The sequence below is a fragment of the Octopus bimaculoides genome, chromosome 4 (genome assembly GCF_001194135.2).
Source record: "Octopus bimaculoides isolate UCB-OBI-ISO-001 chromosome 4, ASM119413v2, whole genome shotgun sequence".
In the NCBI taxonomy this organism is placed as follows: domain Eukaryota; kingdom Metazoa; phylum Mollusca; class Cephalopoda; order Octopoda; family Octopodidae; genus Octopus; species Octopus bimaculoides.
In genome coordinates, this window is record NC_068984.1 from 59,608,589 (window position 1) to 59,628,443 (window position 19,855).

General features: G+C 37.3%; 1 protein-coding gene across 3 annotated transcripts in view; it reads right to left on the reverse strand.

Annotated features, from left to right (window-relative positions):
- Positions 1-5,840: 5,840 nt before the first annotated feature.
- The window catches only part of LOC106883440 (adenomatous polyposis coli homolog), a 188,253-nt gene continuing 174,238 nt past the window's right edge, over positions 5,841-19,855 (reverse strand). For all 3 annotated transcript variants that reach the window (XM_052967125.1, XM_052967124.1, XM_014934452.2), the window contains one exon: positions 5,841-19,832. In XM_052967125.1, the coding sequence (XP_052823085.1) occupies positions 11,791-19,832 (8,042 nt within the window). In that variant the 3' untranslated portion in view covers positions 5,841-11,790. The remainder of the gene's footprint in view (positions 19,833-19,855) is intronic.

The following is a 19,855-nucleotide window of genomic DNA, read 5'->3' on the forward strand; positions in this document are numbered from 1 at the left end:
TCATTCAAATGCCATGGTGGCTCAGAGATAGGTAATTTCTGCTACCTAGGGGACTAAATTAGTAGTGGGGGAGGATGCATGGAGTGTGATACCTAAAATAAGAATAGGATGGAGGAAATTCAGAGAGCTGTTGGCTGTGAAAGGAAGATTGTATGATGCATGTATATGGACAGCATAGTATTGAGACATGGGCTCTGAATGCAGAAGACATGTGAAGGTTAGAGAGAAGATTGAGGCTTGTATGCTCTGCTGGATGTGTAATGTAAGTGTACATGTTTAACAGAGTGTTAGTGTATTGAGAGAGAAGTTAGGCATAAGAAAAATTAGATGTTGTGTGCAAGAGAGAAGACAGCTCTGATTTGGTCATGTGATGTGGATGGATGCTGACAGTTCCATAAAGAAGTGCTGATCTCTCAGAGTAGATGGAACATGTGGAAGTAGGAGACCCAAGACATGGGATGAAGTACTGATGGATGACCTCGGGATGCTGAATCTTTCAGGCAAGATGACAAAGGACTAAGATGCTTGGTACCTTGCTGTACTCAAGAAGACTCATGCTCCACAGCAGAAATGTTAAGGCTGGTTCCCCTGGTGAAGAGGATTGGCCTGTCAGTACCATGTAAAAAGCACTCATGCCTGTGCCACATAATACTGCTCATCCAGTGCTATGTAAAAGCACCCAGCACACTCTAAAGTTATTGGTGTTAGGAAGGGCATCCAGCCATAGAAATCATGCCAAATCAGACTGGAGCCTGGTGCAGCTCTCCAGCTTGCTAGTTCTGGTCAAACTGTCCAACCCATGTCAGCATTGACAATGGATGTTAAATAATGATGATTATATACACACATATATATAAATAACTTCTTTTTTTTTATCATTCCAAGAAGAAAGGAACTAGTTTCTAACAAAGTAAAAGTCCTATGACTGGAATTTGGATAACAACAATAATTGTTACATATTGAACTTTTCTAAAGTCATGCTCTGTTTTCTTTGCATGACAGTACAACCCTGCCTTCCCCAATTCCTGCTCTAATCTGCTCAGCATCTCCTGTTCCTGATCTATCCTCTCTGTTAGTAATGCCAGGTCATCAGCATAGTCTAGGTCAGTTACTGTTACTGCTTGATGCCGTTTACATATGTGCAGCTTGTTAGGACGCAACAACCTCCTAAGCAGACCGAGTGCAGATATGAGAAGCATGTAGGACCCAGTATTAAGGAAGGATAGGAAAATATTAGATTTATAAGCCCTAAAATTCACTCCATAATTGCCCACAGGCATATGGCATAGTGGTTAAGAGTGCGGGCTACCAACCCCAAGATTCCGAGTTTGATTCCAGGCAGTGACCTGAATAATAATAATAATAATATCGAAAAATACCTGAGGAATGAGAACCCAGGTTTGAAATTTCCCCAAGACACCTGATGAAGGCTAGAGGATATATCAGCCGAAACGTGTTAACAACAAACAAGATGAAGACAAATATCCGTCAAATGTAAATAATGATAACTTTCGCTCTTACTTGTTGCTCTCAGAATTCTTGGTGGAATATCATATACTTTAAGTATCTTCATCATCATTCCTCTATGTACTGAATCAAAAACCATTTTTGAAGTCTACATAGATAACGATAGCGTTCCTGTTATGGCTCTTAACACTCTCTATCAGTTTTCTAAGTGTGACAATGTGAGATGTTGTTGATTGTCCTGATCTGAATCCATTTTGATTTGGTCGCAATTGTTTGTCTATCTTAGGTTGTATTCATGTATACCATTTTTGCAACAATGGATGACAGACTGATCCCTCTTGTAATTCCCAGTATCACTTAGGTCTCCAGTTTTGGGCAGTGGTAGCAAGTCTTATCTCAGACCAAGTATTCAACCACAAAATGCCTGTGTCAGTGAAAGTGAGAGATGGCAAGTTGCTCAAGGCAGTTGAAAATTCCAAATACCTTGGTGCGTGGACACAAAGTACTGAAAAAGACAATGTAGTAAGGGAAGCTCTTGCCTGGAGTGCATGCCATAAATTGAGAAAGATGCAGTTTGAGTTTGTGCTAGGGAGAAGCAGAGGCAATGACAAGTGACCGAGAACTTTGGAGAGATGCCATGCTTGAAAAGACCTGGCAAGCCAAGTGAGATCATAGTCATAGATGATGCCAGTGTTACATAACTGGCTCGTTTAAAAGCACTTTTCAATTATTGGCTAATATGCTGTGCTTGTGAAGACCTGTTGAATCAAGTGAAATCGTAGTGGTGGCCAATGCCAGTGCTGCCTGACTGGTACCTGTGCTGGTGGCATGTAAAAGACACGGTTCGAGCGTGGCTGATGCCAGTGCTGCCTGACTAGCACCTGTGCAGGCGATATGTAAAAAGCACCATTCAACTGTAGCCAATGCCACTGCTGCCTGACTAGCACCCACGCTGGTGGCATGTAAAAGGCACCATTTGAGTGTGGTCGATGCCAGTGCTGCCTGACTGGAATGTAAAAAGCACGATTTGAGCATAGGTGATGCCAGTGTCACCTGACTGGCTCCCGTGTTGGTGGCACACAAAAAGTACCCACTACACTCTCAGAGTGGTTGGCGTTAGGAAGGGCATCCAGCAGTAGAAACCTTGCCACTTTAGACTGGAGCCTGGTGCAACCTCCCAGTTCTCAGTCAAACTGTCCAACCCATACCAGCATGGAAGGCGGATGTTAAATGACAATGATGATAACAAGGATATAAATTAATTTAGGTCGTGAGCTGGAAGAATCGTTAGCAAGCTGGACAAAATGCTTAGAGGTATCTCGCCTGTTGCTACATTCTGAGTTCAGATTCCACCAAGGTCAACTTTGCCTTTCATCCTTTTGGGGTTGATAGATTAAATACCAGAGAAACACTGGGGTCAATGTAATTGACTAGTCCCCTCCCACAAAATTTCAGGTCTTGTGCCTTTAGTAGAAAAGATTTTATTATTATTATTATTGTTATTATTCCTTTTGGCCAAATTCCATCCTTACACCATCATCGTCATCATCATTATTTAATGTCCATTGTCCATGCTGGCATGGGCTGGATGGTTTGAGCAGAGCTGGCAAGCTGGGGAGCTGCACCAGACTCCAGTCTGTTTTGGCATGGTTTCTATGGCTAGATGCCCTTCCTAACACCAACCACTTTACAGAGTATGCTGAGTGCTTTTATGTGGCACAGCATGGACACTTTTACATGGCCTCACACAGGGGCTTTTATGTGGCACTGCATGGGATAGCAGAAAATACTGTGATTAAATCTAGCTGTTTTTCCAGCATTGTAAATATTTTGTGCACGGATCTTCAGATCATCCACAAAGAAATTATGGGTTATGCCAGTGTTGCTTGCTGTTGTAGACCCTAGGATGTAACCAGTGGATATTCTTCACAGACATGACAGTGGATTTAGGGCCAAAATAACCAGAAACACAGGTTAAGCATTTGCCTTAAAATATTCCCAGTGAAATATCCATAATAGAGATAATCATTCCACTTTCAGTTACAAATGTAAGTGAAATAAGCCTTTCAATGGCAACAATTGAAGTAGTATTTCGTCTGCTGCAGTGACTTTAGTAACTGAGTGGGTGAATAGACTAAATTCGTTTTTGTAATCAAGCCATACTGTTGTAAGGCTTCCACAGTAGTTCATACTTCAGACAACACAGTATTATTTACTATAAGTTGTTCAGCATATCTCCACACTTCTTTCTTTCCACCTACTGCTCATCGGTGACTATATTATTAGACTTGCAATGGTCAGGGAAGAATTGTTGTAGACAGCTTATGTATAGATTGAACACAATGTTTTCATTCTTGGCTCACATTACTCATCGATGTACATATTAAAATTAAAGGGATGCAGAGAGATAGATAGGAGAGAGAGAGAGAAAGGTAGGTAGAGGATGAGTCAGTGGGGAAGGAGAGATAAGAGAAAAGGAACAATGTTTGGGATAATCAGAAAATTTGGAAGGTCCGGAGGAAAGACATATACAATATAAGAATTTATAAAGGGCAAGGAGCATATAAAAAATAGATGAGTGCTATTGTGGAGTGTTTAGTATCTGAGTATGAATTTTCTCTTGTGTATGCAAAGGTGAAGATCTCTATCTTGGCACTAAGATGCAAGCTAGGTTTTCCCAAACTCTTTCGGAATGTGCTCTTTCCTGCTTTGCACAGCATACCTCTGGTGTTAGCATTCATGCATGGTCTGTAGTTTTCATTAATCTTCCAGCTATTGTCATTTCCTTTTAATTTTCTGATGCAGCTTGCTAGTTTTGTCATATTCTGTTCTTTAATGTTTCTCAAGGAGGCAATGTGGTTAATGAATTTCTGCTTTAAGAATCTTTTAATCAATCCAATATATGTTGTAGGTTGGTGTGTGTTCTGATTCCCATTTGCAGATATGCCATAAAGTTCCTGGATGAACATCCAGCCTCAACAGGAGGGGATTGATGTGAGCAATTTATTTTATCTTAGGAGAGCAGCTCGATACGTGACCTTAAAAGTGTGTTCAATGAATAATTTTCTGTATTTGTACTCTAGTGGAAAATGCCTGTTAAATTAACCTTAGATCTAATGTAAGTAAGATCTTCCTTGAAGATGAATGCAAGCCAAATTACATTCCTGCACTTTATTCTTTGGTAGTGTCATAGGTGATCTTACTATTGGCCTCAAGAGTGCTATTGTTATAAGGGACTGCCTTATCAAAGATCTCTTTGTAGTAGGACAGGTTAGAGATTCTTTTGCATACACCTTCCACAAAGTTCTTCAGTGTTACTAGAAATGAGGGGATCCTAAATGAATGTTACTCATTTTGCTTCCTAAAAGGCTTAAGGAATCAATACGATCTAGAGTGTCATCCACAAAGATGACCACTCCAAGATTAGTGTCTAAAATAATTTTCACTCTGAGAAGTCAGAATGTTTCTATAATGTCTTTTCTTAACTATTTAAGTTGTGCCCATATGCATAGTTGAAGATGGCTAGGACATTGACCTCATGTACATATATTAAATGGAGGGAAATATTTGTTTTGAAAACATTCAACATGAAATTGCAGATGTGTGTACCATTAAAACAATCCATAATTACACTGTAGATACCTTCTGGATTTGTCTTTTTACACCCAGGCTGAACTCTTTTCAAAGAGCAGCAGCTTTCTAGCATAAAATATCTGTATACACAAGTTCATGCTCAGACACTGGATACCTATCTCCCCCTAGTATGCTCCTTGCTCCATATAAGTTTGTGTATTTGTAGGTTTTCTCTATTATTTCAAACAGTGTCAATGTGAAGACATACAGAAACAAGCACCTGCATGCACACACACACATACATATAAGGATTGCTTCCAATGAAATTTCAATAAAAAAAGCGTATTGGACTGATTTATCATGAGTTGGGAAGTTGTGTGCCAGGGAAAAATATTCAGTGATTCTATATTCAATACTATGCATATTGTGACAGGCTGAAAACTAACTGATCACAAATGCATCACTGACCATTGAGCTATGTCCAGCTTAATCCCTATATAGGCATACTTAAAGTTGAAGATAGGAGGAAGATGGAGGAAAACACTGCAGACTAATTTTACTTCAACAACTTGACCACAGAAAACCTTGGAATATATTTTCATATGTAGATGTGCAGTTTACAGATTTGTGGAGAAGTGAAACATGGTGATATTTCTTTAATTTAAATAACTCCAAGATGGAAAATTATAGTTTTTTTCCCAGTAAGTTAAATGTGATTAAGCCAAGGGCATGTAATATTTATCCTACTATTTTAGCACACACACACAAAAGTCAAATCAAAGCACAAGTCATGAGGGCACTTAAGGTTCATGAAAGGATTAACATTTTTTTTATTCAATAGATGGAAATGATAGTCAGACTGAAAAATCATGCAGATTAAATTGATGCCTGATGGCCTGAGATTTTATTTTATTTTATTTCCTTTTTTAGACGTATTTTCCATTATAATCGTCATGACAATAGTAGAAAGCAACATTTTATAAGTACATTGTAATAGCAAAAATATAAAGATAATTTAGAACTATAACATTACTAAATAACATTATCAGTGATGAATTTTTCACATAGTGTACGTCTTCAGTTGTTATGTACAAATTTACAAATAAAAAGTCAACAAAAGTTCACATTTTTGAGTGGTTATCAGTACTAAAAAAATTAAAAACATTCATTATCGACCAAATCATTACAAAAGAAACCTCTAGTTAACACAGTTATTAGAATCTTTAAAAATATATTTAAGGAACAATATAAAACAAAGAAACAAAAGGTATTATAAGAGATCAGGCAGTATAAAAAAGAATCAGTAACAAGTGCTATCGTGTACAGATAATTTTGCAGTGAGCTGAGTCTACAACTCAGTTTTGATTCATGGCTGTGTAGCCACTGCACATCACTTTGTGTGTGTGTGTATGTGTGTGTGTTTATATATATATAGCTAATACTCTTGAGGAAAGCATGAAAGTTATACAATCTCAATTCCTCATTCATATTAAATCTGACACTTTGTACCTAGTCAAAAGAAATCACTATTAATAGCATCAGAATGTCTTAGAGTCAAGTGTCACATCAGAAGAGGATATAATGATATTAACAATGTTTTATTTTCTTCTTTGCTTTCATTCTTATTCAGCTTTTATGTAGACTATTTATTTTATCAATATATTTGGCAGCTACTGTAAAGTAAAAGGAGGTATGCTCCTGACAAACAGAATCTACTACAACATGGTTTTGATTTTTTTGCTATAACTATTTCATTCCAATTCACATTTTGTCAATGACTTTAACAAAGCTGTGAACAAATAAGTCCTATTTTTGTCTTCACTGAAGTCAACAGGGATAATTGACTACACATTACTCATAACCTCTGATTATGAAAATTCAAGCAATTGACTATCACATTTGTATGAGATAGATAGATAAATAAATAAATATATAAATAAATAAATATATAAATAAATAAATAAATAATGGGTTGATTAATTATTACATATGTTGTAGCCAATATCTTGTAAATTTGACATAAGAAATATTTTGAAAGCAGCTTTGCTAAGTTGAAGCCAATATCTGAGAAGGCTGCATTCAGTAGCAGTGGCCATTGTTTTTGTTTACCCCCAGGTCAGCTCTGATCTACCAGACCTATGATCAAAATATTCCAGTCATGGCTATCTCTTATTTTTTAAGATGACAGGATGTGACGAGAATGAAATTTGGCTGCAATTCGGATTGTTTAGACCTAGGTCAATTCTAGTTGATTTGACTTCTGATCAAAAGCATTTCAGCCCATGGCCATGCTGTCTGTGTCTCAGACAATATATATCTCGGACTACATTATCCAATGTGTCCTTCACTTTCAAGATAGTTGGCTGTTATTTCTAGACGTTTGAGTGACCATATAAAAGCTCACTCATTGATTCAGAGGTGATGGTGGTGGTTGGTGTTTAGCCCCCAGGTCAGCCTTGATCATGCAGACCTATGGTCAAAAGCTTCCAGTTGTTGTGACCAAGATAGAGTGGGGTGGGTGATTCAAGGGAGAATTGACTGTTATTAGTAGCAAGTTAAGCAACCATGTAGAATCTCCTTCATTGAATTTGTAGTGTTACATGGTGGCACAATTCTTATGAATATATTTCATTTATTCAGTTATATTTTTGGTATATATTATTATTGTATTTCTGTTTGCCAGAAGCAACCTGACTTCATAGAATAAAAATATATCATTTCATATCCTGAAACAGAAAACAAGTAGTTTATTATATTAATAATTATTATTTGTATCATATTAATTATCACTATGTCAGGTCACTGATTTCAAGTTCTGTATTGAATTAAGAGTGAGTAATAAATATCTCTCTCTAAAAGTTTTGATGACAAAAATCAGCATTCTTCTTATTCAGAATTGGTTGTCTGAAATATCAAAACTATTTTGTTTTGTTACATCTATAAGGAAGTGAATACAAAAAAATATTAGAGTAGACATTGTATCAATAATTTCAATCACACAATTACTAATTCACAGTTATGTATACCAGGGGACATATATATTCTAGGTGTGCAAGATGAGTGCTGTACACCTACCAAAGATGGTAAATTTTCTTTATAATTTTGTTCTTGCAGTAACATGATATAATCTGACTGTAAATTGTTTTCAAATATAATAATACATACTCAGACACAAAGATTACATTGGGTTGAAGTCATATTATGCATAAAAATATGTTAAAGTTTGTATGTTTATTTTCGAGTAGTAGTTAATGCCAAAGTAGGCTCAACACATTAGCACACCATGTGACAACAACTGCCATATGCTGTTGTTGATATATATACATCTATATATGCATGTATAGGTATGCACATATACCTAAATACATATATGTATATACATACACCTAAAAATATATAGATATATATACACACATACATATGCACGCACACACAAAAATACATTATATATACATACACTCGTGCACAATGTGTGTGTGTGTGCATGTGTGTGAAAAAAAATATATGTATATATATATTTATTATATATGCAACAATTGCTTATTATATTAGTGCTACTGATCAGGAAGTGTATAGGACAAACTCTGGAATGCCGTGACACTGAAAAGCTAATTATTAATGGTTACCAATTTTTGCTTGCTAAACCTCTTTCATTAAGGATCTATAACTAAGATCACTGAATTAGTTATACTTTATACACTTTGTAATTATGTATACGGGGAACATAGAAGAGTAGTTTGAATTTGGAAAAGGCATTTAAGTCACCCTTTCCCATTTCCCTTCATCTATAAAACGTGAAGTTGGTTTTTAGCTGTCGATCAACCCTGACCAAGCAAAATCATGATCAAATTTACTCCAGCCATGACCATCATGTCTTTTTCAAGGTTTTGTAGGATTACATTATCTAATGTATCCTTTCCTTATTTAAGATGGTATGGTGTGATTTGACAGGGATTTGGTTGTCATTTCTAGCAAGTTGAGTGATCACATACAGGCTTGTAAACTATGAGGTTGTATTCCTTATGCAATAAAAAAAAACAGATTAAATATTAGATTAAGTAAATTAAAATCTCACATATATGCCGGTATTCAATCTGTTTCTCTGGCACTTGACAAATTATATTTGGTTTACTGCTTAAGTTAAGAAGACAGTCTATATAACACTCCATTTATTTCAAAAGATATATTTACAAAATTACCTTTCTGAATACTGTGAATAAACTCGACCAGTTCAACTTCTATCATGGGTAATTGCATTCTAACCATGTCAAAACTGGAGGCAATATACACTAAATGTCAAACATGATTAATAATATTGCAAATAGTAATGACATGGTTAGAATTAAACTACATTTATATTCATAATGTAGCAAGTGGCGTAAGAGTAGAAGGCAAGCCCTCAGCATGCCAAGTCTACAACTTGGTTTCAATTCCAAGTAGTAGCTGTTTCACTTCACTTACGTCACCAAAACCTTTTGAAAAGGCACGAACATTACAAGTCTCATTTCCCCCTACCTCTAAGTCAATGGGGCTACTGTTGCCCCATTGGAGAATACCTTTTATGATGAAAAAGTCAAGCAAATGACTATTTATCACATTTTCATGTGATAAATAAAGCACTGAATGACTAATTTTCATATGTTGTTCTAAAATTTGTGAACAACAGCGAAACATTTCTTATGTTGTCTTTTTTCTCTTCTTCTTGGAGGTGAGGGAAAAGAATTTACTCCTCTTTTGGAGTGATAAGTCCTTCCCACAATGAATATTACTGATTATATTTACATCGAGGAAGTAATCTGCTATTTCAGCCAACACCATGTTGACAAATAGGCAGATAATATAAAATATAAAATACAATAAACCTGTGAGAGATGTTGAAGTAGTTAAAAGTATTCAGTGTTTCTTTTTTCTTCATGGTCAAAGAAATCAAAGTTTGAAATGAATATGAAAGGTAATTAATTTATCTTAAGAAATAACCTTCAATTAACACTCATTATGACTGAAGATCTTATCAGAGCATCTACACTAAAACTTTCAATGAAATTTTTTCAAAATAAAGATGTGTAACAAAAAAAAAAAAGTGCTTTACTCGACTTACTAAATGCAAGAAGGCTGAAGCTGTTTAGCCCCAGGTTAACACTACTCAGATAGACTTATGATCAAAGGCACTCTAGCCATGACCAACTTGTCATTTTTTTATATATAGTTTCCCTTGGACTACATAATCTAATGTCTCCTTTTTTTAAGACAGTCAGGTATGGCTTGAGAGAGATTTGGCTCGTAATTCTAGCAGGTTACCTACCTTGTTATGTATAACAAGGTATCAAATGCATGTCAACAAGAAATGGCAGTTTCAGCCTTGAGAGAACTGCACTAGTTTGATTATTTGATGACCAGGAAATGAAATCATTTTAAAATACTTAAGTAATTCTATTACAAATGTCATAGACTTTCATATTATAAAGAATCTCTTTTGTTGTTTGTATTATTGATGTTGTATACAAGAAAGAGTAGTAGACTAGCACTCATTAGTATGATTATGATAACAAAATGGACCACTTGGGATACCAATACTAGAATAAATGCCTGCATTGTGAATGAATTGTACTTATATGAAAACAGCAGGGGAAGATATAAGCGTTGAATCTAATTTGTCAGTTTTAACCAAATGAAATAGCTATTGTAAAAATTATATTTACTATCATTAATATGTTTTTGTTTTTTAAATAAAAGACATTGTTTTTAAGCTCACAATACTAACAAGCAAAGTTGACGATTTTTTATAGCGTTAAAAAAATAAAATAAAATGAAATATAAAACTCAAGCAGCACCATGAGATTGGCAATATTTAGTTGATTTTTTTTTTTACACATACTGACATGAAATTAAATGCAAAATCAGAAAATAGATTTATTAACATTTTTTTCCACATTTTAGTTTTTATGAGAGAGAACCCATCAATTCCAAACAGTTTTTTTATTTTTCAGTCTTTAACTGTTTGCAAAGTTAATGGAATAAATTACCAGCACTGATGTTGATCTCCTCATCAAGGTGTTTGAACAACCAATGTGTGCTTCTAAGCAACAAATAATCTAAATGGTGAAGTTTTTCTGATTTTTTTTTCCTTAAGCACACAACATGCAGTACAGTTTTTTTTTTCTTTCTTTTTGTAGCAAGGGATGTTAAACCCTCTGCAGGTCCAAAATGATTTTACAGATTTAAAAAAAAAAAAAAAGGAAAAAAAAAAAAACCTGGTTCTTGCCAAAATGATGCATTCAGATTTAGTATTGAGTTGATCGAATTTACAAGCCCCGAAATATGATGAAATGGATGAACAAGAAATATATTGCACACCCATATTTTATTCTAATGCATAATGTATCTCTATAGCGCACAGTAACGCCAGCTTCGGAGATGAATTTACAACAATTGCACAAAAACATGAGATGAAATAAATAAATCATTGGTCAAGTTTTGACCAATATGTTCTTAAATAATATTTAAAAAAAAAACAAAAAACAAATATTGTTTTCACAATGGAATTGTACAACCTAAACTTAGAGCTCACTCTGTTTCGAATTGCCTGTGAGAGAAAATTATTTTTGTATAACAACTTATTTGTTGATTGTTTCGACTTTCTCTGACTGCAACCATAGCAAGTTCAGCATTCTGTTCAGAAATAAGCGTTATCCAAAGTAGTGCGCTGGTCAATATTTGCCTATTTTTATTTCCGCCATTTTTACAGTTCCACTATACAGTTGTTACACGGCAAGCTCTTCTAGTCTCATCTTCATCTCCAGCATCTTCCATTTTTGTCATGAAGTTTTGTCGCCGCCGTGCAAGCAACATTTCAGTTTTTGTTGCATGTTTTGAAGGAGATGGAATTGATGATCGTTTGTTCCCATTTGTGACTGCCTTTGCCAAGATTCTGTTTTGATCAAAGTTATTGTTTTGTGATTTGGCACTTGGAGTGTAATTAAATGGCGACACAATAGCTGCAGATATTGAGCATGCTGGATTAGTTCGGACTTCTGAGCATATTGCTCGCTTTAGTTCACTCTGCGGAGAAATCAGTTCAGATTTCCAAACTTTGGCTTCAGAAGGCAAAGAGTCTATCACAGTTTCTTTTGAAGCAGTTTTGTTTTGCAAAGGCATTTTGGTAGCACAGTTCCCTTGTCGAGGGGCACTGCCTTTTCTGTCTTCTGTCTCTTTCACTTCACCGCAGTTATTATCAAGTAACATTTTATTCTCTGCTTCTCTTATCATTTCATTCCGTTTCACCCATACATCTTCATTGTTCCCATCAAATTCTTGCTGTTCACTTAATGAATTATTGTTTCTCCAGCTTTCATCAGAAGTCATGCTGTTTAGAGATTTTTTAGAATCTGACATTTTCTCCTGAACTCGGCATGTTTGATCAGCATCTGGTAAACTTTGAGCCTCGGAGCGAGACTTCTGAGTTTTCCAGGTACCTGAATTTGTTTTGGTCATTGTGAAAGTGATATCTTCATTAAAACTATCTATATTTTTATTTTCTTTTGGACTACTTATAGGACTGATGCTTTTCACAACTGAAGAATTATTCTCATTAAGTTTTTCTGTTACTACAGAAGAATTATCTGCAAAGGAACTTAGTTTATCATAAGTATGTGTTCGACTTAATCCTTGTTGTGTTATAGGTGGAGAGGATGATTTCTTGTTGTTGGAAATTCGAGGTGGAACTAGACGGCTACGTTGACCACCTCCTGTAGAATGTGACCGTTGCTGACGAGGTGGCTTGGTAGGCTTGGACTCTGGAGAGGAAGCAGAATCATTAGATGATTCGTTCCGTTTCCAAAGGCTCGCAATCTTACTGGCCACCGGTTTCTTGCCAGTACTGGACGACCGACGGTTTTCATTAACTGTCGGAGTTCCTTTAGAAGGTGGGCTTGTTTCAGACTTTTTAGACTGAGCATTTCCTGGAGAGATGCTTTGATTTTTGCTTAATCCTAAGCTTCCTCTCTTTCCTGTTGGGGTTGAAGGACGAGAATTGTCACTAGCTTTTTTAAGACTAGCATTGCTATCAGTTTTCTTGAGACTAGCATTGCTATCAGCTTTCTTTAGACTAGCATTACTGTCTGAATTTTTTAAACTTGTTTTACTGCTAGTCTTGCGTAAAGTTCCTGTTGATCCACTATTACTTTTATCCAAATTACTCCCATTACTTTTAGGACTACTTGAAGGAGTATTTTTCTTCAGACTTCCAATGCCAGATTTGTTTGATGTTGTATTACTGCGACTACCACCCTTACCAACAGGGGAAGTAACTTTAGTTGGGGTATTTTTAGTAGGGGTTGTGTTAGTGCTTGATTGACGAAGAGCTGGAGGAGCATCACGAGAATTTCTTTGCCGCTGAATTTGTTCAAATGGCGCATGAAAACCTTGTTCGTGTGAAGTGTCTACTAAAAAGTTAAATGAACCTAATGCTTTTGTCCATGATTCAGGAGGTGTTGTATCAGAATTCCTTTGGCTTCCTGTAGAGCCTCCAGAGCTTCTTGGACTAGAGGATGTTTTCCTTTCTCTGAGTTTTACAGTTGAAGTGTCAATGTCACTCTTGTTCTCATTTTTATCAGATTCACTGGCTGACTGTTTATCCCCACTAGAAGCTGGAGTTTCTTTGGTAAAAGTTCCTTGTTTTATTGGGGGTTTGGGACGTTCAATTTGTGTAGAATGACCCCCTCGGTTAACGCTACTGTCTCGTGCTGGTCGTTCACTGTTTACTACAGGTAATTTAGACCCAGCTGATTGTTTGGTAGTTTGGGACTTTAATGGACTCCCAGGAGACATGCTTCTTCCTCCTCCTCCAGAAGAACGCCGGACATTTGTGGTTCGAGGGTTTACCTTGTTTACAGGAACCTCAGATGACATGGCGTTGGTGTTTTTGGTTACAGTTTTCTTAGGACTATTTGGATTAGATTTTACTGGACCTCCTGGTTGGCGAGTAGAAGCTGGACGAATAACACGAGAGTTATCAGGTTTTGAATTTAGTGTTTTTACTGGTGTTGTTGTTACTGGATTTTTACGACTATATAATGGTTTTCGTCGACCTCTCACTGATTTATTACTTTCCGGATCAGATTTGTCTGATGATGGCTGAGAATGAGCAGAGGGTTTCACAATACGAGCTCGTCTGCTGCTAGCTTCTGAATGAGATAAAGTTGATGTTGAATACTCACTCAAGTCTTCTGAGTTCTTAGACCATGTCACTGAAACCTCTGATGCTGTATCAGACGTGTAGTCATTTGAGACTAGTGATATACTCTCATTTTCAATCAAAGAATCTTCATCAAATGTGCTGCTGGATAGCTCTCTTTTAGTAATGAGTTCACAAACAACAAGACTAGCATTCTCTTCAAGAGCTCGTTCCTCTTCAGGAGAGATTTCATGCTCAAAAGAGTTTCTGTCCTTGTCTTCATCAGTTATATTATTGCTTTGTTCTTCAGCCAAATTGATGTCAAGAACATCTTCATGTTCTAACTCATCAGAAACATTTGTCTCATCAGAGTTCATATCATCAGGAGAAGATGACATCATAATACTATCACTATGGCTTTTACTTGGTTTTAGCTCACAGTGGCTGTCATCAGCAGCATCTGATTTCTCACTGTCTACTTTTTCAATGCTTCCATTTGAATCTGCACCTATTGATTGTGGCAATGAGCTGACCATTTCAATTTCTTGCATCGATCTTTGCTTCTCTTCCAACAAACGGTTATCTTTGGGAACCGAATCATTTTGCTCAGTTGTCTCCCCCAAACCAAGAAATGGCCGATTCGAGAGAGAGTTAGCTTGTGCAATCTCATGGTTAGAGTAGTCCTTCTTGCGTTTGAGAAATCCATCGCTGTCTTGGGATTTTGATCGACACCAGCCAAATCTTTGCCGGGCATCAACAGCAGGATTTGTGGAAAAATCACTGCAGGATTTGGTTGATTTCCGTAAACTCTCATTTTGAACATTGTTAGCATTTGTGATTTCATTGCTACTATTAACATCAAGCCTTCCTTGACCATTTGATATATTGGGTACCATTGATGTCTTCACATGTTTCATGCTATAATCTTCTGAAGAACGAGACATCAAAGATTCACTTCTTGAAACACACAAAGATGTCTTATCTTTTTCAACTTGGTCTGACTGAGGAATTGTTCCAGGAGAATTTAAAGTAGGTAGTCTAGAGCTCTTTGATCCTATTTTATCTGACTTGCTCTTATCTCCTCTTGGCATGGCAGAGTTAATGCATTCTTCAAGAAGAGCTTCTTCAGTGAGTGAAAAATCATTTGTTACTGATTCAATACTCAGTGAACTCAGAGAGCTATTTCTAGAGAAACATAATGGGGTACCTTCCACCTTAAATGAAGCCTTCTGGTCAGGTAGACCTAGCTCTGGTCCTATTTGTTTAGTGGAAGAAACTTTAGCCAAAGGACTTTCCCTTTGGCATTTGTTTTTGTAGGAGTTTGTTGAAGAATTGCGAGAATAAGTATCTGGTGTGTCTTCTATTGCAAATTCTTTTGGTATTTCATCACTAAGATAACCCTCAGGGTCCATTAAAGCGGGTCGAATTTCTTCACTAGACTGCCCCACTACATGGCGACCCAGTTCTGTACCAGGAACACCAGTGCCATCTGGGGATTGTTGATAATCTTTTCGACCAGTATCTGCTTTCCAACGTTGTCCAAGAGAAGGTGAGGACTTGTTCTTACCTTGCTTTGCACTAGGATGATGACTTAGAGACACATCCTCTGTATCATCACAACTAAGTGAGCTAAGCGAGTCGTTCCGAGAGAATGTTATTGGTGTTCCTTCCATCATGTAATGTTTGGGGGAGTCTGCAGCTGAATTCAAAGCAAATATAGAGTCATCTTTATTTGGAATGGTGTAATTAGGGTCTCCAGGTTTTGATTTTGAATTCTTTTGTATAAAACCCATGTCAAGACCATCTATAGAATCAATAGTTAAATCACTTAGAGAAGTGGCATTAGAAAAGTTAATCGGAGTACCCTCTACAGCATAAGTCTTGACTGTATCTGGATTCATACTGATGCATTTCTTTTCCTTTAATGGTGAAATTTGGAAAGGGAATTTTTCTTTGCTCTCTGAACCCTCTGCAGTTCGATCAATCACTGTTGGCTTACGACCGACTTTTCCCTTTGGTTTTGCTGACTGAATAACTTCTGAGAGTAATTTATCATTCTCATCGCAAACTGAACTATTATCAGACTCTTCAGCTTCTTCATGCTTAGGTTTTAATGGAGCATTGTCATGTGTAAGTATACTCAGATCACTTAATGATGTAGTTCGAGAAAAGTTCAGAGGGGTTCCTTCAGTGGCATAAGATTTGACAGCATCAGTATTGAGAAGATCTTCCTCTTGTTTGCAGACAGATACAGACCGAAGACAGCTCTTCAGTTTCAAAGAGCCATAGTTTGTACGTGCATTATTTGATACAGACTTTGTTGGAAGTTTGCTTTTGTTATTAGTTGCACTTTCAGTCTTCCATGATTCAGACTTTTTCTTTAGTGCATTATCTGAGGTGCTTCTTCGAATCTTTTTACTCGAGTTACTTGGCATAGCTGAACTAATACACTGTGCCAGAATATCTTCTTCACCTTCTGACACTTCTGACATAGAAGAATTCTCTTTGTCTTCTTTCTCGGAAATTTTCTCAGATTTCCCATCCTTAATTGCTGTCTTGATATGTGTTTTCTTGCCTATCATTTGAGGTTCATCATCACTAAAGGTCAATGCACTTAAACTGGTTGTTTCAGAAAAGTTTGGTGGAGTACCTTCTGTATTGTAGACAATGGGGGAATCCAGTTTCCCAATGTCAGAGATCAGTTCACCTTTCAGTACATCAGCCAATGTTCCTGAAGTAGGTTTGGCTCCAGTTGCATTTGTTGGGTCCCTTTCAGGGGCTTCAACAGTAAACTCTTTCATCTCTTCCATAGTTTCAGGCTCCTGGTCATTGACACTAGAACATTTTTCAGCAGCTCTTTTCCGTGTAGGACTAGGTGGGAAAGTTTCACTGGGAGAGTCAGGGAGCTCACTTGGAGAGACAACTTCACTGGCTCGCCGGCTATATTCACTGACAACAGAACTGTGTACAGAGTGAGCCTCAAAACTACTTAATGAACCTAGAGAACTACACCTGGAAAACATCAGTGGAGTCTCTTCAACCATGTGATTTTCATCAAAAGTAACAGTCTTCTGTTCTCGATCACTTGGAGAACCTGCATCAGGCAATGCTCCAATTGACTCTGATGGTTTCTCTGCATCATCTACACTTAGTAATTTTCGTTCTATGTTAACGATGTCAGAACCAGTCTTTTCAGAGATAGTAGTTTTCTGAAGTTCCTCACTACATTCATTTTCATCAATACTTTTGAGTACATTGGTCCTGGGAAGGTTTTCATGATCTCCAGCTTCACTGCTATGGAGGCTGCTAATTGGGCTCACTTGTGAATAGCTGATAGGCGTGCCCTCATCACAATAGGTTTTCATTTGGTCAGCTGCTCCTTCACAGGGATCTTCCAGTATGTCTACATCAATAGGATTTTCTGTTGGTGCTTTTGAGGAAACATATTCTTTAACACATTGTATAGATGATCTAAATGTTGGAATTCCACTCACATGTGTATTTGAACCACGTTTTATTTTCTTGTTATTGTTGGTGATGTTGTTGTTGTTATTGTTATTGTTCCCAGTTTTCTCCATGTTTTGGTAGTCAAGAGTGTAATTCTTAATTTCATCTTCAGCACATGATTCCAGAATGTCTTTCTTTAGTTCTTCTCGCATCTCCCCTTTCTCGTGTTTCCCAGTCAAATCTGTCAAAGATGTAGCAGTTGACAGATAATTCAGTGGAGTACCTTCCGTGCAAAAAGTTTTTAATGAGTCATCGTGAACTGTGTGAACTCGTTGCTCAACTCTCTCGTTTGTTCGTCTAGCTTCTTCAAGGCGACAATCTGCACAGTTGGGGTCGGAATCATTGTACCGTGATACATAATTTATTGGCCTGTCTGTGCATTGATCATCCGTGTATTCAGCATATCGTTTCCCGTAATCTGTTGGTTGGTCAAGCTGGTCAATGTTGTCTAGATCAGTCTCAGCATAAACTCCATACGATGATATCAATGGTTCAGAACTGTTCTTATTACTGGAAGGATTTGTCATCCTATCATTGTAAATCTGTCTGTCTGTGTAAGTCTTATGAGAATACTGATTGGGAACGACATACATATACATCCGTTGTTGTGCACTATAAGATGAAGGATTACCAGCAAAGTTGGCCAATTTGACGGGACAGTTATTCTGTTTACTTGGATCCAAACAGCTCTGCTTGGCAGGATCCAAACAGTTCTGAGTAGCATGATCAACATATTTGTTACTATAGTTAACAGTTTCATCACAAACCCCATCTTCATTTTCCATCATGTGTTGAGGTGCATTTCGCAATTTCTCCAGGCTACCTGCACTTCCTTCTTGAGTTAATCGAGTTAGACTAGAATCTCTTCTTTTCTCAAGAACTGAACCTTGGCGTTCATATAGTAGCTTGGAGCTCTTAGCAAGCATGTGATGAACCCTAGCACGATCATGTGATATATCAGAGTGCACACTCCCTACACTGTCTTGACTGCCAGATCGTGTAACTCTATGTGGAGACCGTGTCCGGCTATCAAACAGCATTGCACCATCCCCACTCCCTGTCCTCATAAACATATGTGTTTTCATGAAAGCCCTTCGACTCTCTAAATCTGATAACTGATAGCCAGATGAATAAAGATAATGTGGAGAGTCAGTATCTTGTTTCCGGTTCTCTGTAGGACTGTTCCTTGGACTTTCCATGTTCTCACAAGTCTCAGATAAATTTTGATCAATTTCAGCCTCAATTGCCCTTTGTTTCCTTGCATGCAATGTTGGCATATTGGATTTGACATGTTTGTCAGAATCAAAGTTCAAAGATGCTGGTTTGGCACCAAGAAGGTTTTTTAAGGCTGCAGCACTGCCCATTGAGATCATTCTGTGCTTTGAATGCACTAAGTTTCTGAGCATGCTAACTGCTCCCATATCCCACAAGGCGCGTTGATCTTCAGGACAGCGTGCTGATAAATTCCATAGTGTACCACAGGCATTACTGACAATTGTAAGACTTGGAGACCGTAAGTGTTTCAACAGAATCTGCAGACAGCCGTGTTGCCGGAGGAGTCTCCTGTAATCCTCCCTTACAGCAATGTGGCTGGACACATTTCTGAGAACACCACCACCGTTTTCAATGATTGCTAAAGTTTTTGAGGAACTTTTATAAGTCAATGTGCTTACTAAGAACTCAACTGCACCCTCAACAGCGCAAAGATCAGCTTTATTTTCACTACAATGAGCAGAGAGGTTCCAAAGTGCACTTAGTATACTTTTGAGAGTTGATTCTTTTTTCACACGCATTGCTGCCTTCATTAATGTTGTAACACCACCAACCTCCCGCAGTGTCTTCTTACTGGCAAGATCAGCTCGCCATGATAAATTTCTGAGAACACTTGCAGCAACTTGACACAAGTCTTCATTGCTAGAATGCAATTGTGCAATTAGAGCATCCATAACACCTCTCATGGAACACAATAGAGCTTTATTTGTTCCATCACCGAATGTCAAGTTGGTCAAAGCCATGCAAGCATAGCGCCGCATTGTAATGTTGTACTGCTCAGTAGTGTTGCCATGGATTTCATGATCCACCTGCAGAAGTTCTCCAATAGCCTGAAGACCACCTGAAATCCAAAGAAAATTAATA